The sequence below is a fragment of the Rousettus aegyptiacus genome, unplaced genomic scaffold (genome assembly GCF_014176215.1).
Source record: "Rousettus aegyptiacus isolate mRouAeg1 unplaced genomic scaffold, mRouAeg1.p scaffold_m13_p_17, whole genome shotgun sequence".
In the NCBI taxonomy this organism is placed as follows: domain Eukaryota; kingdom Metazoa; phylum Chordata; class Mammalia; order Chiroptera; family Pteropodidae; genus Rousettus; species Rousettus aegyptiacus.
Genome location: NW_023416292.1, coordinates 14,266,278 through 14,282,503, shown reverse-complemented (window position 1 = coordinate 14,282,503; position 16,226 = coordinate 14,266,278). Strand labels below are relative to the sequence as shown.

The window sequence follows — 16,226 nt, the reverse complement described above, 5'->3', positions numbered from 1 at the left end:
GGGAATTTGCCAAAGAGAGAGAGCGAGTGGAGAACCGGAGAGCTTTCATGAAGCTGCGGCGCCAGCAGCAGATTGAGCGGGAGCTGAACGGGTACCGCGCCTGGATAGACAAAGCGGGTAAGGCCTGGTGGGCGGGGCGGGGCGGGGCTGCGGGGACCGGAGCCCACCGGGTCCTCGTCCTCGCTCCCAGCGCTTCGTCCAGAGGCGCGGCCTCCGCCGGCAGAGAGACGCCTCTTTGGCGTTGCGGCTTCCCCGCTGGTACCATTGTCTTCCTCTGGCATCTCTTTCCTTCTCTCAAAGACCTTTCGAGAGGCAGGCACTTGAACAAGGTGAACTGAGCAAAAGGTAACACAGCCCGGCCCTGGAGCGGAGTTTGGGCTGCCGACCCAGCCGCTCCTAGTGATACTATCCAGTGCATTCACGTCGCATGTGTGTATCACATGCGTCCGTCATGCCAGGTCCTGTTCCAGGCACCTGGGGCGCAGCAGTCACCCAAAGCTCTGCTCTCTAGCTGGGAAAATAATACAGGAGTACCGCATAAGGAGATGAGGGGGTGGGTGAGTCAAGCGAAAACATCCAGGTGGAGTTTTGGTGTGCAGGGGAAGTTGCAGTTTCAAGTAGACGGTCCGGGTAGGCCTGCGTGGGGGAGGGGTTTGAAGGAGGCGAGGCGGCAAGCCGCGAGAAGACTGGAGGGAGGCCCGCTCCAGTGCCAAGGCTGTAACGTGGGAGCAGCTGGAAGTGCCCAGGGGCAGAAGGGGACAGGGCACGAGGCAGGATGAGGGCGACCATGGGGTGTGCAGAGTGGGCGCAGATCGGTAAGGACCAGCATGGTAAGCGCCAGTGAGGCAAGAATCACTGGAGGGTTTTGAGCAGAGCACGGCCATGCTCTGATTTAAGATGTCGAAGGAGCTTTTGGTCGCTGCCTCGAGAATAGGCAAGAGGAAGACAAGGCCAGAAGCAGGGAGCCCAAGTGCAAGGCCATCACCTAAAGCCAGGTAACATGATGGTGAGAACGATCTTCCTATCCCTGAGCTGTCATCCGTTTCTCCCTCTTGGACTCAGCATCAGGAATGATTCTTGCCCAGCCCTGAGTGTAGGTTTAAACCTGTCGTGGTTTCATTAACCCACAGGGCCACCAGACTTAAGCTGGACTGTGGCCTAGCTGCATGCGGGGGCATCGGTCACTCTCTGTCAATCAAACGGCCACGTTTGCTTCCCTCGCTCTTTTAAAGGTTGGATTGTGCACGTGTTAACCTTTATTTTCTCCCTGAGCATAGAGTAAATTTTTAAAATAATAATAAAATACACACGACGGCATCTTTTCCCTCTTCTTGCTGGAGAGCACAGCACAAACATAAGGTCTCTCAGGAAAAATTTGGAACACGACTTGGTGCTCAGTGGCCCGAGTCTTATGCTACGGGAGCTTCACAGTGACACTGTGACATTCACTCTGATCGCCTCTAACACACAAAGCTCTCTATCTGTCAGGGGCGAGAGAGCATGCATGATTCGAAAGTGCCGTTTCAAAGCCAGATACCCCGCTGCGCGCACAGACACAGACACACAGACACACACACACACACACACACTCTCTCTCTCTCTCTCTCTCTCTCTCTCTCTCTCTCTCTCTCTCTCTCTCTCTCTCTCTGGCACCGCCTGCATTTCTGTGCCTCTCCTGGCGTGAGGCCTGCGTGTTGCCCGCATGTCCTTTCGCCTCTTCTCCACTGAGGCTCTTGTGGGGGTGGATGTGAATATCCCCTCCTTCTTCCCAGAATGATAACTCAGCTTTTCTCAGCCAATCGGCCGCCAAGCCAGGCCAGGTGGGCAGCTTGAAGTCCCAACCGCCACTGGCTTCCTGGGCGGAGGAGCCACCTGACGGACCCCCTCCCTTACTATAGGGTCAGCGGCACAGGGTGCTGCTCTCCGGGGCTCTGCTTTTCACACACCCGCGGAATCGCAAGGCTGCACTTTCTTCCAGTTGGCAAAGCCAGCTCTTTCCTCCTTCTAAGAAAAAAGACGCACTGCGACATCAACTTGTGCTTCCTGGCCCTTCCCTTTACAAATGGAGCGTGAGTGAATCAGAGACATATGGGTTACATTTCCCTGGAAAGACACTCTCAAGTTCGAAAGCGAACTTGGCAAAGGCATTGGGGGAGGGGGGGGGCAGTTTCAGCACATCCAGAGGCCTCGAGCGCTTCCCAGAGATACTCAACAGCACCACACACCTTCCTCTACCTCGGGGGTCCTCAGATCTGCACACCCCAAAGCCCGGACACTGCACGTAGCAAACACGACTCTAGCTAAGGTCATCCACGTTGCTATGAGATAGTTTAACAAATACCCAGTTTGGAAAAAGATGCCCTTGAACACAGTCAATGACTTTAAAACCTCCTGTGGCTGCGCGAAGGTGCATCCCACCGATAACACTTAACCTGTGTAACGTGGAGTTTTGCCAGAGGCCGTACTTAGAAAAGAAAGCTAAACAGTATACCTTGGTATAATGGCCATTCTGCGTGGTACCCTCCAAGCCTCAAACTGTCCTCCTCCCTGGGAGATACGTTGCAGACTCTCAATTTTATATGCAAGTGGAATTATGGTAATGACTTTATTCTCTTCTGCTTGTCCTTGTGCTTGTTGCCAGTGCTTAAATTAAACCGTGGCTTCCCAGGACCTGCTGCAGGCTCTCTGCAGCAGCTGGAGTCCTTGGCAGTGGTTGCGTCGGCCTCCATTCTGGTCTGTTGCGGGCTGGTGGGGGTGGGCATCAAAACTCCATCCCACCGCACTCCAGATAGGGGGCTCTGAATCCCACTGGACACGGGCCATTTTTGTTGGCAGGTTTGGAGGGATGTCAGTGAGGCTTGTTCTAAGAAGTCTTTGTAGAAAGTAGTATCGCACTGATGTTGACACCTCTGTGGAGTACAGGGCTGCTTTGGGGGAGGCCAAGGGGAGAGTCCAGAGGACTGTGTGGTTCTTTTCCAAACACCAGCAAGCAAATATGTTGTTCCACCACCAGCCAGACCTGCCATTCTCTGGCACTTTGGCTATCCAACAATTCAGGTCAATTCTCACCCTAAATACTGCCCAGAGTTAGTTATTGTAGACCCCACGGGTTCAAGGCTCAATCCCACAAGCCTTCCCCCGCTTCAGATGCCAGCCTCAAGCAGAGTCCTCCATGACTGCATCTCTGCCCAGCCGACTACAAATTCAGATGGTTCCAGGTTTGATAATTCGCTTGAACAACTTACAGAGCTCAGGGAAAACCATACTTTCTACTCCCAACTTATCATAAAGGATACAACTCAGGAATGGCCAAATGGAAGGGAGACAGAAGGCAGGGTGTGGGATGGGAGTTGGGGGGCACACAGCAGCCATGCTCGCTCCAGACATGCCACCCCACCAGCAGCTTGGTATTCACCCACCCAGAAGCTCCCTGAGTCCCTGTTGTCTGGGGTTTTTATGAAGGTCGCATCACCTTGGCATGATTGATTAGATCATTGGCCATTGGTGACTGAATCATCTCTGGCCTCCCCCCCACCTCACCCCCTGTTTTCTCCAAGGAGGTGGGAAGATGGAGCTGAAAGTGATAACCCTGTAATCCTCAGGTTGATTTTTCTGGTGACCAGCCCCATTCTTCAGCTATCCAGGCCTCCTGCACAATGACTCACCTCATTAAGGTACAAAAGACTGAATTCCAAGGGTTTTTGGTGGTCTCTGCCAGGAACTGAACGTGGACAAAGGCCAGTATCACAGGGACACATTCACGATAGACCCAAGCTTTGTCAGCTCTGCTCAAGCAAGCAGGATGGAGTGGTGGGGACAAGGAAGGGAGCCCCCAGCTCTGTGTCTCTCTCTGAGGGTTCTGAGGCATCGTCCTCTGCCCTTTCATCAAAGAAGCAGACAGGCTGGAGCTTAAAACAGGGTCTGCCTCACCTCATGAATGAGTGGGTAGATGCTGTTTCAGACAGGAGAAACTGAGGAAGAGCCCATCGCTAGGAAAGGTTTAGGGGCTTAGGAAAGACAGGAACCTGGGTAGGAAAAGGGACACAGAAATGGAAATTTTTCATTTCTATTCATTAAGAAGATCAGTTCTTCCCCTCACGGTATCCTCCTGAAAAGTGTCTGAGACACAGAGCTGAATTTTGCCAGTCATCCTCCAAGCACCCCCTCACGAAGGAACTTTCCTCTGTTCCGGTGTGTGTGTCTCGGGAGCTCCCTCCAGCCCTCCGTGTCTTCCTGATGCTGGTGCCTGCAGCGAGCAATGGACTCTTTCCTCTCTCCCCTTTGCCCTGGAGCCAGAGATGCCCCCGAGGGATTTGCATTTCGCAAACTAACTTTGCATTTACAGATAACTTACTCCACCGTTTGTTTCCATACAGAGGAAGTCATGCTTGCGGAGGAAAATAAAAACACTGGAACGTCAGCCCTGGAAGGTGAGAGGTGTTCCAGCCAACGCTGTCTCTCCCAATCAAAAAGGGGGGGGGGGGGATAAAAGAGGGGCGCTCCGAGATTTGAAACCAAAGTCTCTGTCATCAAATCCCTCCTGCTTTAAATGGAAGGGGATCGAGTCACAGACTTAAATGCTTTTTAAAGTGATAAAAATGAAAGAGTTGCTTTTTCCCAGGGTGTGTCGTTGATAAAGTGCAAAGGGGGAAAGCCTCAAACAGCCAAAGGCACATAAAGGGATCTTCCTCGAAAATCCGTGGGGGTCGTCTTGGGGCCACTCCCATTACCGGAAGTGGCCTCACTGATGACGCGCCAGCACACCTGGCTGTGGAGGGCCCGTTGCTCTAGCGAGCATCCCAGAGGTGCTACTGAATCATGTTTCTGTAGACGCTTGCGACCTCTGCCGCCCGGGTCGGGTCGTTAAATCAGTCGCCTGTGTCACGGGCCTCTTGCCCGCAGTGCTCGGTTCCGCCCGGAGTGGCCCGGTTGCGTGTGCGCGCGCGCTCACGGGCCTCCCTGTCCTGGCACAGTGCTTCGCAGGGCCACCATCAAGCGGAGCCGCACGGAGGCCATGACCCGAGACTCCAGCGACGAGCACTGCGTCGACATCTCCTCCGTGGGTGAGTGGGGCGGTCAGGCCTTCCGCGTCCCCGGACCTCCCCTAAAAAGGAGGAGCCTGTCTTCCGTTGTTTTTTATTCTCTTGGGGATTTGTTTGCTTGTTTGCTCCTTTAGCTTGAGGTGTTTTCCTTAGAGCCTGACTGTTGACAAGTCCCACAGGGAGGAAGAGAATCCAAAGACTCCAGAACCAAGGGACCTAACTAGGGAAAGGTGTGGGGCTCTGATCGACATGACAAAGACAGGAAAAAGTGACTCGGGGATACTGTTTAGGTGACACCTGAGATTTAAGGCTGTGGTCCCATCTTCAGATGCATCCTCTCTCTCCTGGGCGCGGTAACGAGGACCCACTTTGAGATGCTGTTCGAAGGCTTATGATGGTCTGTTGCTTCTAGAGACCCCCGTTTGAGGACCTGCCATCGTTTGCTTAGGCACAGTAGCCCCCACCTGCTTCCGTGTGACATCTAAACAAATTCCTACTGACACCCCTCCACCATGACTGGGGTTCAGTCCCAGGCTCTCTGAGGGATTGTCACTGATGGCAGTAATTTTGGCCCTAGAAAAAGGGAAGGGGCTCCCTTTATCCTTAAAAGCAGAAGAGGCGCAGAGCCCACTGCTGCGTCAGGCTGCCGGCGCCGGAAGGACCACAGATGCCGCAGAGTGACTCCAGTGCCTGCAGCATATTTAAAAGAAAAGGCCGGAGAGAAGCCCAGTCTGTTCCACACGTAAACACGGCTCTGTTAGGCTTGCAGACGCGGGGCGTGCGCCTGGTGCTCTGCCCCGGGACGCGTTCGCAGCACTGCGCATGCCCAGAGGAAGCGGGTTGGGCGGTGGAGGCCGCTGCATGTGGCGAGTCCCCGGGCCCGCAGTGCGGCGGTCACCTTGCCGTGGGACCAGTGTGTGCACGCCTCTTTCCCCTGGAGGGTTCCCTCTTTTGCAGCCTCATCCTTCCTCCTCGCTTGTCCCCCGCAGGCACGCCTCTCGCCCGAGCCAGCATCAAAAGCACAAAGGTAGACGGGGCCTCCTACTTCCGGCACAAGGAGAGGCTTCTGCGCATCTCGGTCCGCCACATGGTTAAATCCCAGGTGTTTTACTGGATTGTGCTGAGCCTCGTGGCTCTCAACACCGCCTGTGTGGCCATCGTCCACCACAACCAGCCCCAGTGGCTCACCCACCTCCTCTGTAAGTGACCAGTGACTGCTGGCTCTCAGGAGGCAGCTTGATCGGGGTGCGCATCTTGGGGAGCAAGGCACCGTGCTGGGCCTGGCGGTGGTTCTGTCCACCCGGAGTTCTCTCTCTTGGCTTGTGAGGGAGGCCAGAGTTGTCGCCAAGGGGTCGCGATGATCATGTGACTATTCTCAGCAGTTATTCATTTTTGAGTCAGATAAACCTTTGCTGATGAGTCGACAAGGTGGTGTTGCACCTCGGGTGTGCTAAGGCCTTCACTTAGTGTCTGGAGGGAGGCTCAGTGGCATCGGGAGTTTTGGTCGCCAAGGTCCTGCGGACCTTAGGGCATAGAGGTAGCTCTGGTCGAGGCTGCCACTGGGTGCGAGGGAGGCTCCAGGTGGCCTTCTGGGCTGCATGTGTGTAGGGCACACCTGGCCCTCTCATCAAAGCCCCTTTCCAGAGGGTCATGTGCCATTTAAAGGGCAATGACCAACGCACCCACTGATGGAGAGCAAAGCTGACCTGTGGAGTGTGCCTGGGGCTCCTTCCGGGTCAGAGAGAATTCAGATAGCATGAGGTTTCACCTGGCACCGACTTGCCATGGTCACCAACGGCCCTCGTATGTGTGGGTCCCGCCGGAGTTTGGGGTTCCTCTGTAGGTGGGGGTGGTGGGCTGGGGAGTGTAGGAGCCTGCGCCATCTGGGGAACAAATGCCTCTGCTTTCAATGCTTTCAGACTATGCAGAATTTTTGTTTCTGGGACTCTTCCTCTTGGAGATGTCCCTGAAGATGTATGGCATGGGGCCGCGCCTTTATTTCCACTCTTCATTCAACTGCTTTGATTTCGGGGTAAGTGCTCCGGAGCCCGCCTGCCCTCCTGCTTCCTGTCGATATCCCTCAGTGCGAGATAAGCAGCTGGCTCCCTCGCTCAGCATGCAGTGCCGAAATCAGAAATTATAAAAGGGAAGTAGATGAGATTAGTGAGCACGGGGTCAGGGATGAGTAAATCCTGGCCATACCAGGGTTCGTTTGACTGTTTTGAAAGCTCTTGTATTTTTAATGTTTTTATTGAAGTGCAACACACACACACCATTGAGGGCACACTTACGCGAATAGCTCAATGAATTTGACAAAGCTACCCGTAGCCAGGGTTTTGAACCACTTATTATCCTGGGGGATGCCTGGGAGAGAAGGACAAAAGACTTGATTCCAGAAGGTGGCCCAATAAAAAAGAAGCTTACAAATTTGTTTTTTGTTCTTAGAGTTCAGTTTAAAATTGGGAAAATTATCTATATGTATACACACACACATACACACACGCACACACACCCTGATATAAACGTACACATGAATACGTACACACACACTTTCGTATTAGAAAGTCCCCCCATGGACCGCTCCGTCCAGTGTCCACTTCCTGAATACCGGCGCACGTTGCACACAGTCTTCAAGGGTTTCCACGTACACTTTTGTCCCCCACTGCTTTCAGGAGCCCCGTGCACTCCAGCGTGCGCCAGAGCTCAGCCTGCCCCTTCACACCCGAGTGAACAGAACATCGTGTGCAGGTTCCCGAAGCCAGTTAGCAGCAGTGCGAGGTCACAGAACTTCGAGTTCCGGGACCACTTCTCTGCCAAGTTTTTGGCTACGTGCTAACAAATCTGAGCACTTGCCTGTATGTTTCCGGGTACGGGCAATTTTTTCAGGCATGACAGCCATTGAAAGACCATCTAAACTTTAGTTTCCTACATATTTCCCAGGATTGCCGTGAGGATTGATTTTTGTCATTTCTCCTAACGCAATGTGTAGACTATAGTAGATATTCAATAGGTATATAATTAAAACAAAAAATACATTGAATTGTGCATTTGACATTGTTACTTCCTATAGCAATCAGATTCTACGCCACCAAGTGGTACCATCATATTGGACCCGAGTGCGGGACTCGAGTGACTTAAAAATATTTAATATACGGGCGATTGAAACATCCTCGTTAGCACTAAATTCTAGAACAATGAGAGAACGTGGAGCCCCTCCGAGATTTTTATGTTGGAATGCAACCCGTATTCATTCGAGTTTGTTTCCTTGCTCTGAGGTCCACTCCTTTTTTCTTCAAGGCGTTGTCGCATGAGAACAGTTACGGCTGTCGAATTTCTGCAGAAGCAATGACTTGTAGTTTCCGCCAAGGCCAGAGCAGTAGTCAGTAAAGAAGTCTGCAGTAGGAGTGACTAGAGTTAGCAGGGGGAGCGGAGAGCAGTGGGGCCAGAGGTGGGAGGGCCTGGTTTTCCTCTGGCGGCCTTCACAGACCCGTGGTCCTGCCTGGGCGGGCGGGGAGGGGGGCGCTTTCTCTTCATCATGACCCTTAAGAGCTGTCGGCTGCCCCACACCAGAATGCTCCCCTCTTCTCTGCCTTCTCTCACTGAGGCTGGGTCCGGCCCTTTAGGTCACAGTGGGCAGTATCTTCGAAGTGGTCTGGGCCATCTTCAGACCCGGAACGTCTTTTGGAATCAGTGTCCTGCGGGCTCTCCGGCTTCTAAGAATATTTAAAATAACCAAGTAAGTGATCGGAATCCAGACTCTTCTCTGCCACCTCTGAACGTGTAAGCCTCTCGCGGCCTTGTCGTCTTTCCTCCCATCCCCTGAGCCCCTTTCCCACGTTCCCCTCTCCTCCTCCCACCTCCCCCGCAGCCCCTCCATTCTTCAGTTCCTCCTCCTGTCCAAAGATCAGGCCAGAAAAACATCTCCAGTGCCAGATCCAGTGTCACACCCCCGAGAGGAGCCACCTGGTGGCTGCAGTCTCTCCTTTCTGCAAGGATTCAAACACAGCCAATGCCACAGACCACCAGGCCGCTGTCCGGCTGGCCTTGGGGCTGGCCGGGCACGCGGTGTCCACTCTCTGACGCCGCCTGGGTTCCGCAGGTACTGGGCCTCGCTGCGGAATTTGGTGGTGTCCTTGATGAGCTCCATGAAATCGATCATCAGTTTGCTCTTCCTCCTCTTCCTCTTCATCGTGGTCTTTGCTCTCCTAGGGATGCAGCTGTTTGGAGGCAGGTAAGCACCAGCGAGCTCTCCCTCCCAAAGAGCCACAGAGTTTGAGCCCGCGGGTGCCATGCCCACTAATTTGATCACGATGTCCCCGTCCTGGTCACCCTTGTCCGTGGCCCACATCGACCAGCGAGGGTGTGTGCGGAACGAGCATCTGTGCCTTTAATCTTTTCACCCTGCACAGGGTCCCCTCCCTCTGGAGCTGTTTCGGAAATGTGCAGCACAAGACCCTGAACCCCGTCTCACTTCCCGGGCACAGTCCATCCATAGTGGTCACTAATGCCATGTTCACAGCTTACATGCCCCGGGGACAGAGCGGGGATGAGGGGGGGATGTGGAGAAGGGGAAAAGAAGAGATGGAAATGGCATGATCTCGGGAAGGGAAAACGACATGTGAGATTTTCCTCCTGTTCTCTCTGAATTTCCTCCTCAGGTTTAACTTTAATGATGGGACTCCGTCAGCAAACTTCGACACCTTCCCTGCAGCTATCATGACTGTATTCCAGGTATGAAGCCAACAGACAGTTTTAAAATGTGCTGCAGGGTCCCTGGGCACACACTGTGAGGCGACTGTGTGTCAGCAGAATCCTGCGTGTCCCCTCCAGGCTGGTCCCGGGCAGCGGGGCACACCTGCTTGTGGGGGAGTCATCACTACAGTAATTTCTGGGTCTTCTGCAGCTCTGCTCTTACCAGTAACAGAAGAGCCCCACTGGGGTGGCTTCGTTCGCCTTCTCCCTACATTTGCAGGTTTGCAGGAGACGCTAAGTCAAAGGCATGCAGCGACATATCACATTTATGGTTTCCTTAAATCAGAAGCAGCGGGTCCATTTAATGAAGTATCTTTTCCACCCACCTCTCCCACCCACTTCTCTCAAAAAAAAAAAAAAAAACAACGACAAAAACTCAAAGTCAATAATGTCTTAGAGCTAAAGGAAAACACTGTTGAGCCACGATCTGAGGCTGAACCAGAACCCAGGTTTCTAGAACTGGAGCCCACAAGGCTCCTTCTCCCAGTGCCCCCTGTGCCAGGCGGGCAGTGACTGGACCGCCGGACCTGGGCGGTTCCTGTAGGAGTGGCAGAGACTCTGCGGTTTCAGGACTGGAATCGTCCCTTTTGACGCTCTCCTACTGTTTTCAATGTTTCCAATGTCTAAAATGTTCTTCTGTGGCTTTATGCATGGGAGTGACTTTTTTTTCCCCCCTCTTCCTGGCAGGGTGGCCAAGCAAGGGGGTAGATGGAAATTATCCAGGCCCAGACTTTTCCCCTTTTCCTTGGCCCCTTTTTCTCAACCAGCCCAGGTCTCTGACTTGCCCGTCGTTTGCTCTGTGCAGATCCTGACGGGTGAGGACTGGAACGAGGTCATGTACAACGGCATCCGCTCCCAGGGCGGGGTCAGCTCGGGCATGTGGTCGGCTATCTATTTCATCGTGCTCACCTTGTTTGGAAACTGTATCCTTTGCAGGATGCTCCTCTCTGTACAGCCTGCAGGCCCAGACGGGCGTTGGAGGAGGGGTCACTGACATGGGGCAGGGCGGGGGCGGGGTGGACCCTGCTCCGGGAACTAGGAGAAGCAAGGATCCTGATCTGGGCGTGTGGGTGTGTGTGCGCTTTACATTTTTAAGGCTTTTTTTTTTTTTTTAATTTAAAATTTTTGAAAGTTAGACATTTAGACAATCCAGGAAGTGATCCCCCCCCCCCCCCGATTACCGTAGCGCCTGCCTCGCACCGCACACAGCCATTACAGTAATACTGACGATGCACCCTGCGCCGCGCTCTAAATCCCCATGGTGCTTTGCAGCGACTAATTCGTACTTCCTCATCCCTTCACCTTTGTCCCTCAGCCCTCCAGTCCCGCTCCTGCGCTGGCAGTCACCAGTTAGTTCTCTGTATCTGAGTCTGTTTTCCTTTAGTTTATCCACTTCTTTTGTGTCTTAGATTCTGCATGTAAGTAAAACCTTTCTCTGCCCGACTTATTTCACTCAGCGTAATAACCTCTAGGTCCGTCCATGTCGTTGCAGATGGTAAGACTTTATTTTTTTTTAGTAGCTGAGTAATATTCCATTGTATATAACTTCTTTATCTAGTCATCTCTAAGCACTTAGGTTGCTTCCATATCTTGGCTATTGTGAACAGCGCTGCCTTGAACATGGGGATGCGTAGGTCTTTACGAACTAGACTTTTGGTTTTCTTTAGATAAATAACCGGAAGTGCAATTGCTGGGTTAAAAGGTAGTTCTATTAAATTTTTTGAGAAACCGCCAAACTGTTCTCCACAGCGGCTGTACCGATTTGCAGGCCCACCAACAGCGTACGAAGGTTCCCTTTTCTCTACTTTCTCACCAACATTTGTCGTTTTTTGATTTATTGATGATAGCCAATCTGACAGGTGTGAGGTGATAGCTCATTGTGGTTTTAATTTGCACTTCTCTGATGATTAGTGACCTTGAGCATCTTTTCATGTCTATTGGAAAACAGACTTGAGTCCTCTTTGGAGAAATACCTATTCAAGTCTTCTGCCCATTTTTTAATTGGATTATTTATTTTTTTGTTGTTGAGTTATATGAGTTCTTTATAAATTTTGGATAATTGATCTCTTGTCAGATGTATCGTAGGCAAATATCTTCTCCCTTTCTGTAGATTCTTTTTGTTTATTGATTTCCTTTGCTGTGCAAAACCTTTTTAGTATGATGTAGTTCATTTGTTAATTTTTTCTTTTGTTTCCCTTGTCCAAGGAGATATATCAGAAAAAAAAATAGTAACATCAGAGTTTACTGCCTATGTTTCCTTCTAGAAGTTTTATGGTTTGGGGTCTTACATTTAAGTCTTTAATCCATTTTGAGTTTATTTTTGTATATGGTGTAAGAAGGTGGCCCAGTTTCATGTTTTTACATCTATCTGTCCGGTTTTTCCAATGCCATTTGTTCAAGAGATTGTCTTTACCCCATTTTATATTCTTGCCTTCTTTGCTGTAGATTAAATGACTGTATAGGCATAGATTTATTTCTGGGCTCTCTATTCTGTTCCATTGATCTATGTGTCTGTTTTTATGCCAGAACCATGCTGTTTTGATTGCTATAGCCTTGAGGAATACTTCGATATCAGGTAGTGTGATATCTCTAACTTTTGTTCTTTCTCAAGATTGCTTTGGCTGTTTGGGGTCTTTTATGGTTCTGTATGTTTTCAGATTATTTGTTTTAGTTCTCCAAAAAATGCTATTGGTATTTTGATGGGGATTGCACTGAATCTATAGATTACGTTGGGTGGATTCTTCCTACCCATGAGCACGGTATGTGCTTCCATTTATTCGTATTTTCTTCATTTTCCTTTTTTAGTGACATAAGTTTGTGAGAACAGGTCTTTTTACTTCCTTGGTTAATTCAATTCCTAGGTATCTTATTGTTTTTGATGCAATTATAAATGGGATTGTTTTCTTAATTTCTCTTTCTGAAAGTTCATTATTGACGCATAAAAATGCAACTGACTTCCGAATATTTGTATGCTGCTACCTTATTGAATTCATCGATCAGTTATTAACAGGTTATTTTTTTTTTGTATGGAATCTTTATATAGGGTTCTTATATAAACCCTAAACTTTATATAGGGTTCTCTCTATATAGTATCATCGCATCTGCAAATAATGACAGTTTTACATCTTTCATCCAATTTAGATACTTTTCATTTCTCTTGTTCAATTGCTGTAGCTAGGACTTGCAATACACTGTTGAACAGAAGCGGTAGAACTGGATATCCTTGTCTTGTTTCTGACCTTAAGGAAAACGTGTTTGGCCTTTCCCCATCAAGTATAATGTTAGCTGTAGGTTTGTCATATGTGGCCTCTATTACATTGAGGAATGCTCCCTCTGTTCCCACTTCGCTGAGAGTTCTGTTTTTTGTTTTTTTTTTTTAATCGTAGTGGATGCTGAATTTTGTCAAACGCTTTTTCTGCCTCTATTGATATGATCATACGATTTTTATCTTTCGATTTGTTATTGTGGTGTATCACATTAATTTATTTGTGGATGTGGTACCAACCTTATATCCCAGGAATAAATCCAACTCAATCATGGTGTATGATGTTTTTAATATATTGCTGAATTCAGTTTGCTAACATTTTGTTGAGGATTTTTACATCAACGTTTATCATGGTTATTGGCTTATAGTTTTCTTTTTTTTGTACTCTCTCTGTCTGGTTTTGGAATCAGGGTAATGGTGGCTTTATAAAAGAGAGGAAGCCTTTCCTCTCCAGGTTCCTGATCTTAAGAATTTTGTACACTGGTTTGGTAAAGAGAATAAATATAGAGAGGATGGAATATCCAAATCTACAGCACACTCGAATATGTCGTATTGAATAATCGGAGATATTGTGAGCTGAGTGAAAGAAGAAAGGACATGATCACTGTAGGCTGGAACAGTGGGAAGATTATAATAATAATAAGTAAATTACATGTTAATACAGAACAGAGCCTACCACATAGTAAGATCTCAAAAACACTAGTATCATGATTGATGCTAACGTGACTAACCATATCTAACATTGATTGCATTTGTGCTATTCATGGGTCCCTGTATGTACTAAGTGCTTTACTGGAACTTTCCATCTAATCATTACCTTATAAGATTTAGAAGAAATTACTTGATTACTAAACTGTTAGAGGCAGACTAGAAACCAAGTCCCTTTAACTCCAAAACTCATGTCCGGTCACGGGATCTAGATCAAGGAAGATGGGGTTTTAATGCCAGTGACTCCGCTTACCCGCTGTGTGGCCTTGGGGAAAGTCACTTGATGCTCTTCGAGCTTCCACGTTTCACATCTGAAGGGAGGATAACGATGTCTGTCTCCTGTCTTAGTTGTGATGGTAAATTAGGTCATTTATTTGGATGCACCTTATAAACCACAGACTTCTCCAGGATCACGAGAGGTTGAGGGGAAGGGTGACTCGAATTGGGATGGGTGGAGTAAACAGGAAGAGCTAGGTGAGGCACCTGTAGTTCTGCATTTTTCTAGACTCTCACAGAGAAAAGATGCTCTTTTAGTTTTCTGCCCCCAAACCTAATAGGGGGCTGGAGCAGACTATAAACTAAACATGAGAAACCTGTGAGAAGAAAGCCGTGCAGTGATCGAGTCATGGACACGAAAGGCTGATTTGTCACAATGGCACCTTTTTCTCTGAGGGTAGTGAGACCTGGGCATTTATGCTAGAACTAGATTTTTTATTCCAGAACATATGGGCCTCAAAGACAGTTGGAAAATTGAGATTTTAGAGGTTAGAATATAGAATAGAGATGAGTTCCGTAATGACCTCGTGTGCTAGATGACATTTTGTTCAATGAAATATAGACTCCATCGGGACGAGAAGAATGAGAGAAGTAAGTTAGCGTCCTGTTATTGAGAGCTGGTCAGTGGTGGGGCTGTGGGTTCTCGTTGCTTTTCATCTTTAAGGACAGAATAGCACGACTAGTGTAGCTGGACCTCAATTCTAGCCTCCCAGAAAAGAGAGACAGGTTCCCACACCAGCCTCCATACCCATCTTGTCATTCAGTGATTCTGCTTGACGTTGCCGTGAGTAGACAACGTAGCTGTTTACAGGCCTTTTCACTCCATGTTGGCCCCCCGAGGGATTCGATTCAGGTGTTTCTTTGTTCTGTGCAGACTGATGTCGTCCGTGCAGGGAGGGAAGGACATAGTCTCTTTCAAGCAGAGCTGTGTGACCTCTCCATCCCTCCTCCCACTGCCCCTGCTTAAGTGACTCTTTGAGGAGCTTCTAGTGTCCCCATCAGGAAAGACGTGGACATGCCCTCTCAGCCTTGCTTGCAGCCTTCTGCTTTTCTTACTTGCCCATCCTTAACTCATCACCTCAGACACGCTGCTGAACGTGTTCTTGGCCATCGCCGTGGACAATCTGGCCAACGCACAGGAGCTGACCAAGGTAAGCATTGTCCTCTGGGATCCGATAGTTCTCTAGCACTGTTGGGTGCCCCCCGGCCTTTGAGGCTCTCCCCAAAAGTCTGCAGTGTCTGGCTTGGGCCTGCCCCGTCAGGGAGGCCCCGTCAGGGAGAACAGTTGGAGAGCCACACATCCACGAAGGAAGCCTGGTTCACTTTCTCTGAGTTTGGTGAGCCTCAGGACTGCCGCATCTCTCGTAGGACACAGAAAAGAACAGCTAAACCACTGCGACCCCTCAGAGGGGCCCTTCACAGGACTCTGACGTGAAGAATAAAAAAAAAACTAAGGCTCCGGAGACACTTTGCTCTCGGGGAAGAGGGCGCTGTGGGAGGCACAGCCACTCAGTGCTTAACGTCAGGGGGCTTTGCCGGGGCGGGCCCTGCTCCATCACTGCCAGACGCCGCAGGGCATCCGCGACATGTCAACCCGGCCTCTGACCCTCACAGCTGTGACCTGTGCCACTAAGCGCTGAGGGTTGGGGTCGACTTCCACGGCGCCCCATGGGGTGGGAAAGAGACCAGCTGGCCACGCCTGGGCGGAGGAGGCCTGGCTGCTGGTCTCAGCCTAGCTGACCTCATACTGCCCTGTTTAACCTCTTCCCTTGCTCTCCACACTCACTCTGCTCTCTAGAACTTGCTCTGGGGGGAACCAAGGGAGCCACCCTCTCCTTCATGGGGCGCCAGGCACAGCCATCTCTTCTTTGTGTCTAGGATGAACAGGAAGAAGAAGAGGCCTTCAACCAGAAACACGCTCTGCAGAAGGCCAAGGAGGTCAGCCCGATGTCTGCGCCCAACATGCCCTCGATCGAGTGAGTCGGCTGTTCCCGCCTCCCTGCCCCCGGGCTCGTGTGCCAGCAGCCAGGTCATCAACCCAAAACCCGTTTGTTATCTGAGAGTGCCCGCCCCATGCCATGAAACGTCCCGTGAACACAGCAGCGAGCAGGACAGCCTCTGTTCTCAGCGAGCGATAGATGATGAGCGCACACGAATAACTTTGGATAGTGCTAACTGCTGCA

The 16,226-nt window shown here is 50.2% G+C and overlaps 1 protein-coding gene across 6 annotated transcripts in view; it reads left to right on the top strand.

Annotated features, from left to right (window-relative positions):
- Positions 1 to 16,226, top strand: part of CACNA1E (calcium voltage-gated channel subunit alpha1 E) — a 318,792-nt gene that overhangs the window by 238,468 nt on the left and 64,098 nt on the right. For all 6 annotated transcript variants that reach the window (XM_036234543.1, XM_016141140.2, XM_036234544.1 and 3 more), the window contains exons 9-19: positions 2 to 117; positions 4,377 to 4,430; positions 4,974 to 5,063; positions 6,032 to 6,241; positions 6,962 to 7,074; positions 8,666 to 8,778; positions 9,142 to 9,273; positions 9,701 to 9,773; positions 10,600 to 10,717; positions 15,127 to 15,194; positions 15,922 to 16,019. In XM_036234543.1, coding sequence (XP_036090436.1) covers positions 2 to 117; positions 4,377 to 4,430; positions 4,974 to 5,063; positions 6,032 to 6,241; positions 6,962 to 7,074; positions 8,666 to 8,778; positions 9,142 to 9,273; positions 9,701 to 9,773; positions 10,600 to 10,717; positions 15,127 to 15,194; positions 15,922 to 16,019 — 1,185 coding nt within the window. The remainder of the gene's footprint in view (position 1; positions 118 to 4,376; positions 4,431 to 4,973; positions 5,064 to 6,031; positions 6,242 to 6,961; positions 7,075 to 8,665; positions 8,779 to 9,141; positions 9,274 to 9,700; positions 9,774 to 10,599; positions 10,718 to 15,126; positions 15,195 to 15,921; positions 16,020 to 16,226) is intronic.